General features: G+C 38.3%; 1 protein-coding gene across 1 annotated transcript in view; it reads right to left on the reverse strand.

The window, feature by feature from the left end:
• Positions 1 to 858: 858 nt before the first annotated feature.
• The window catches only part of PWWP2A (PWWP domain containing 2A), a 16,077-nt gene continuing 9,743 nt past the window's right edge, over positions 859 to 7,192 (reverse strand). The window contains exon 2 of the mRNA XM_009574493.1: positions 859 to 913. Within this exon, the coding sequence (XP_009572788.1) occupies positions 900 to 913 (14 nt within the window). The 3' untranslated portion in view covers positions 859 to 899. The remainder of the gene's footprint in view (positions 914 to 7,192) is intronic.

The raw sequence follows: 7,192 nt of genomic DNA on the forward strand, positions 1-7,192 counted from the left end.
CTAGTTACCTATCTGAAAAATATTTATGTCAAAAGGAAAAATTAACCCATGATTTGAAATAGAAATGCCATTCCATTTAATCACTCTCCATTCATGATTTCCATCTCATTATAGTATTATAAGCAAAATGCTGCTCTCTGTGTTGTAGCCCTTCTTAATGTTATTCCATAATCCTCAATTCCCTAAGTGTTACAATAGCATAAATAAAATGCAACCATACTCACACAGAAGGAGCTTTCCCATAATAGAGATACATGGAGTTTGTGGTCACTGTCCTTTCCATCACCTCTATGAGAAATATTGGTCTCATATAGCAGGACTGTTCATATTTTACAATACAATTGGTTTTGGACATGCTTTTGATCACAGATCACAGCTCTGCTAACACCTGCACTAAATACTAACTAAGCCTCATAGAATGGAAAATTGCAATGCTAAAGTTAAGAATTAAAATAAAAGTTCAAAAGTTACAGTCAACTTCCCAGGCAATTGGCTCCATCACTGGCACCTATCAAAACATACAAACGTGACTGTCACATTACAAAAAAACCCAGTTATTTGCAGTGATTCTTCATACTAATAATTCAAGTGGTTCCTTGCATGTAAGTGTCATATAGTCTTTAATAATTTCATGCGTCATTTATTGCAAAAAAGTTTTATAAAATATTTCCTAACATCTTTTTAAATTTCAGAGAAAATGTACATTAGGTACAGATGCCCTAGCAGGGTGCGAGCGGGAGCTTTAACATATTTACCCCCTTTCCCCTTCAAAAAATGTTTACTACTTGGTGAAGATATCAGAGGAAAAACAGGACAATTCAGTCTCAGATTTCTTTCAGTCCTGATGAGCTGGTGCTCTTCGTGGCAGTGTAGTGAGGTTCCATAAAAACAGCAGTTGACTAGTGTCTCTGAGCTGAAAAGGGGAGAGAAAGGGAAAATGGTTAAATGTCTTCCAGTATATATGGCAAAAGTAGGTAAGCAAAATCTGAGGTGGCCAGAAAAGTTACCAGTTCACCTGCTTTGTGCATTGTGTGCAGAAGACAAAAAAAAAGTATTTACATTATCACAAGACATACACAAGTGAACAAACTCCTCAGTTGACTGGAGTTTTAAGAGAAGCTACCATACCAATCTATGTTATATCTCACCCCGTTTCAGCATCCAGAGAGAATTTCAATTTTTAAAGACGTTTAAAGAGAGCTAATGAAGGAGGGAGGTTAATATACAAAGTCTATATGATGATGTGTAGTTCACAATGCAAAGCTAAATCTGACACTGTAATGCCGTTCCAAATGCAAGACCTAAGTGTGCATGGGAGCACTGAAGTATAAACCTGCTAATCGTGTTTCTTTTCCATTATTGTTTATGTTTTCCCATTTGCTCCACAGAACTGGAATAAAATGATGATAAAGCAGATCGAAGCAGTCCAAGTAATAACTATGGCATGAGACCACCACCAGTCAGTAACCATTTAGAGTAGTGCAGAATCAGCACAGCCTGCACTGACCTGCCTCTGGCATAGTGTGGAGAAAACATTGTTCTAGAATAACCTAAGTTGGAGCAGACCTCTGGAGATCATCTGCTCCAACCCCTCTGCTCAAAAAACACACAGGAGAACAAAAAAGGTTCCAACAGGACCAAGCCAGTCTTGTTGACTCCTTTTACCTTTCTGTTGAGCTTTTGACTGCTAGGATTATTTGAGAGGTACGTATATATTTTCCAGTACTGACCACAGCATTGTGAATAACACAACTGAATTTTAAAAAAGAGACTCATAGCATGGGCAGAAAATTCTAAAGTTCTTTCTAGACAGACCACTCTTCTGAATAATATCCAAAAGCAATATAAAAAAATGAGAAGTCGGAGAGAGGAATTTGTGAAAATGGTCCTACCATAAGAGGAGGCAGGGAAGACAAAGGGGATAACTATGGAGTTTCTCAATTACTCAGTTGCTCACTGTGCCGCAAAAGGACAACATAAAACCCCCCAAAATAATTCATTTTATATCCTATACAATGCAGTAGAACTAAAACAGGAATGAAATTTTGGGAAAGTTGGAACAGGAGCAATGAGGACTAATTATGAAATTTAACAGATCCAGGCAAAGATGCACTGGGCTGCTATATGCTGACAGTAGACTAGCAATACCTAATAGGTCCTCATTTGGGTATGATACTCAGAACTGATATATAATTAAACCTATTTTAGCTGTGGTCCACTCCAAGATGCATGAGAGAAACCTGCAGAGCCTCTACAAAGAGAACGATGCTAGACAAAGTTCCACTGTATTCAATAGTACTTACTGTTGGTGCAGGTAACTAAACACCACAGTATTCCAGGCTGCAAAACAACCAATATTGGGTATTAAAGCATAAAACCAATAAGAAATTCTCCAAAATAAGATTAATCTTAAATTAGTATCATGTATCCATGAAGTCTTGCAAAGAGAAGCTTTTATAGCATGTCAGAGAACGAGACTCAGAAATATCAAAAAGCCCCTAAAAAGTTGGATGACAGTTCAGCCAGTATGTTCAAATACCTGCATTTCCAAATTCAAGCCTCAGTGACACTATTACTAGCCAGCAAACTTCTACGATCTAGGAATAAAAGAGGACAATAGTTTGGTTCAGTTATATGAGCATGTATACAACTACTACTAGGTCTAAGGAAACGACCAGTTCACTTTAACACGGGTGTTCCCTCATTCCGATGGCAGGCAGTTTTACTTTTCACATCCCATCTACCAACTTAGCAATCTATGCAGTTGCAGTGATTTTCAGAATCAACACCTGGCAAAGTCTGTTCGTTACAAACCTGGCACTCATGTTCCTGCCCAAGTCAGTTCCTACAGCTCTCTTTTACTCTTCGATTCTTACCATTGGGAGATTCCAGAATGTCCTTAGCGAGCACCAGGAGCTTCGCTTCTCCCACTGACGTTTACACGCCATCCCTAGTGACTTCAGAAACATAACTAGTCTTTATCCTCTATTATAGTCCAGTCTTCTGTTTTACCAGCAGCAAATCTCAGTTTATAAAAACTGAAACCAATGCATATCGAATACCTAATCCCAGACCTAATGCAACTATATAGTACTGGTTCAAACTTTTTAATGTTAATAAAGTAAGAATCATGCCTTCTTCGTGTAAATCAAGCTCCCTTTACAGCAAGTGTATGTTCTCCTCACTGCCCTATTTCCTCTCCATGTCAAAAAAAGATATACAAGAGAGATGCATACATCCATGACAGATCTAAGTAGTAAATACATACTTGGGCTAGAATTCCCAATAATATTCAGTATCTGCTTGGCTTTAAACATGTGCTTTAAATTTCCTTACAGACTTAGGCACACACTGAAAGTTAAGCATGCTTGTTAAGTGTTACTCCTTCAGATCAGGGCTTTGGAAAGAAAAAAAAAACCAAAACAAAAAACAACAACAACAAAAGAACGAAGAAAACAAACTTCATTTTCCTAGAAGAGTGGCTCCCTAACTCTGGTCCATATGTCATCTGTGAGTTTCTCACTGAGATCTTCCTGCTCATGTTTTCAATTCTTTTCCTTGTTGTAGGTACTGAACTTCTTTAAAAAGACTAAAATGTTACTAAATTCTTTCCTAATTTTACTTTTACACATCAGCAAAGGCAGGAAGCCGTGCCTACAGTCACAAGCAGCAGATGAACTGCCCACAAGGTAGATCCTACTAAGATGTGATCCACATAGCAAAAATGTTTGAGGATTTCTGGTTTAGGAGACAAAAATCTTTTTTTTTTTTTTTTTTCTTCCCCTACCTTTACATTATTCCTGTCAAGTTATTTAATCTGATCGTGTAATGCAAACTTCAAGAAGCAAGCCTAAAGAGAAACTTGGTGTGGATCTTTTCAGTAAAGTATGTATCAATCCTGACATCAGGTTAGCTCAGGGAGAACAGCTGTATCTGAAGTGTTCAAATAGAAGAGGGAAACAAAATAACAGGTAGCTCATTACCTCTGTCCTAACCTGCTTTGCATATGATTAGTTGATAGCATAGTGCACCCTTCACTTAAGGCAGGGTTTAAACCAGACAGACCTGCCAATTTCACTGATAACTTCAGTGCCCCCAGTCTGAATCCACAGTGGTCTGTCAGACACTGTAAGGGAGCAGCAGGACCCGTCAGTCTGATGTAAAATGCTGCCATTGGTTGAGACCTATGGTAGAAAAAATCCAGTTAACAGGAGTAAAGAATTGACGATGGTTTAAAAAAGAAAAAAATTAACCTCCCTGCCTGTCTGAATTCTTACCGGGTATACTACTTCTGCTTTTCAGAAAACAGCATACCATGAAAAGATGCTAAAAACTCACAGAAAAAGCAGATACCAACTTTTTTGAGCTTACACTGGACTTTACCATCAGAGTTAAAGGGAAATTACACATCATTTAGCAAACAAACTAGCAGACAGCGAAACAAAGTATCTACCTATACAAACACCTATGCAAACACTTACTGCCCACCGAAGAACTTGGTGCTCAAAGCCAGAGTGATACTATGAAATTTTACGGGACAAAGTAACTACCTAGAATAAGTGGAAACCGAAGCAATGGATTATAATTCACGGTGACCATGACCTTACTGTATTTTAGAGTGAAAAAAGCAAATGTAGGGCACTATCTATTCAATATTGATAGCATTTTACAGCCATCGTGCAATGCAGCCTGTGATAAACCAGATTTTTTTGTATACTAAAAAATGCAAACAAGTGTGACAGCAAAGTGGACAACTTGCCATTGCAGCAATACAACGGGTAGCCAAATCCAGTTAATTATTACTTTCTTCCACATCTTAGATTTTTCTTGCTTTCTAAAATGTGAAAACCACCAGCTATTCCTCCCCTTTTTAGGACATGATTCAGATGAGACACCAGTCTTCCCCTCTAGGTAAAAACCATAAAGATGAGATTGTGCCTTCTGCCGGCTTTCTATCTTCACACAAAACTGTGTGTGTACACTGCGTTTGTTATGGTCAAACTGCTAAGAATTTCTTTATCATAGTAATTAAATTTGCTTAAAAGAGAAGCAGATGACTCACAGTTGCAGAGTATATTGGAGTTTCTTTGTATTTTGCTTCTCATTCTTTATTACAAGTAGTATAAAAACTGTTCTCATTTGGTCACTCACACAGTTGTTAAACTGAAATTCAAAGCCTTCTTGCCAGTGGCATTATAATCTTCATTGAAGTGATTATAGGATGGAAGAAAACTGAGACTACAGAAGGTGAAGGAGCAAATGGACCAGTCGCTCTCATGGATGTTACGATTTGGAGGCAAAAATCCAGGGTAAAAAGTAGATTAAAAAAATAGAGGTTTATTTATTTCAAGAGTGTTTCTAACTATTCCAGAATCTCACTATTCCAATACAGACTAACCATACACTTGTTACCTGCATGTTTGGCAAAATTAATGAATATGAAATAATTTCTGTGGGAACCTTTGTATTGTCACAGTGAAGTTGACTTCAGAGTGTTGCATGTGGATTTAGCCCAGACCAGTGAGCAATAACGTTGGGCTGGACTGCTATAAGGCATGAAAACTAATTAGGGGATGTCTGATCTGCCCAGATACAATATAATCGGTTTTACATTGTTTTATTTGGATCAATAGCAGTGTTTTGTATAGAAAAGGTTTAAGGCAGGAGTATACAAGATTAGGCTCCTCAGATATAGTGACTGAAAAATAGAGCCACACACGTGCAGTCACATATCTTATTCTCCTTTATTGTGGAGGAATGTTTCTTACCCTGCAGATTTCCCTGGTGTGAACCATGCGGAGCAGGAATCGGCGACCCAGAGAACAAAAGGGACAAAAAGCGGAGTTGCCACAAAGGATGGAGCGTCCCTGGGTCCTCACAGACAGTGCTTCTACACTTGCAAGCCGCCTGCATCGGCTCAATATCCGTGTCATTAAATTCCCCGGCCCTCGTGAATGCAGCAAGTTGTCTGTTTTATCAATCGTTCAGTGAGTTTATTCACTTCATCGTGTAATCCACGATTTGTAGGTCAGTGACAGCAAAGCCTAATTCTGAGGGTAGGGCTCTCCAGTGATGTACAGTAGCCTCACAGCAGTCTGGACTCTGTTTTGAAGCAGTTTCATTCAACTGCTGGAGACTATGGAGTTACAATAAAAATTACCACCAGCCATAAATGTAAGCACGTGTGTTAGGACAAGCACTGACATGGCTTACAGCCTTTGACCACTAATGTCATGAACATCTGCCCCACGCAACTGCATTTTACACAGCCGCTTTCCTGGGAGTCATCACTGTAATGTGGATTCTGACTTTTTTAATGTGAAAATTTTCACCATCCTGTGTATTCACTTATGTCCAAAAAGAAGCACTGCCTTTGAAAGTATTGTTTTTCCCTTCAAAGGAAAAGCAGAAAGACAACAGGCAGCCATCACAAGGAAGAAAAGGCAGCCCAGAAGGACAAGGAAAGTAAAACCAGCAGTATCTCCCATAGCATACTGTGAAGGAGAAGATATATAGCTCTTAAAGTAGAGAGCCCAAATTTAAAAACAGTTACAGTAACATATATGCAACTTCTTAAGGGACTAGTACTTCCTCTATATGCAAAACTGTGTAACAGAAGAAACAGCAGGTTATTTTACTGCTACAGATTCAAACTTTAACTGGTTAGGAAGAGTTAAAATAGGCTTCTCTTCCAGATAATGAATTACTAAAAAGCAAGCAGAACTGTTGCATTCCTCTACAGCTCAAAACAGTCTTCAACAGCAGGGCCTCAACTACAAGGAAAACCAAGAGCAGTAACACATTCTTCAGTTTACATGCCTAATTCCTTGAAATATATAACACAGTATCAAGAATTTCTAAAACCCTGCCAAAACCAGCTACTTCATGTAAATGTATCAGAAGAGATTAGGTCCCTAAATCCCTAAACACTTGAAAAATCCCAATGAAAGATTGTTTTTTCCTGAAAATAATCAAATATTGCTAATGTGATATTCCAACCAAAAAATATTTAATGCTCAAAACCTTCAGCTGCGATTTTTAACAGCAACTTGTAGAGAGAAAAAAAATCTGGTTTTGGTTTGGTTTGGTTTTTTTTGTTTAGTTTGGTTTGTTATTTTCCCTAGCAAAACCATAGGAAAACAGGTTTGCTTTTTTCCTTTTGTTGGGAGCAAAGGTTGCGGGGGGGGGGGGG

This window comes from Fulmarus glacialis, unplaced genomic scaffold (assembly GCF_000690835.1).
Source record: "Fulmarus glacialis isolate BGI_N327 unplaced genomic scaffold, ASM69083v1 scaffold38463, whole genome shotgun sequence".
Lineage (NCBI taxonomy): Eukaryota > Metazoa > Chordata > Aves > Procellariiformes > Procellariidae > Fulmarus > Fulmarus glacialis.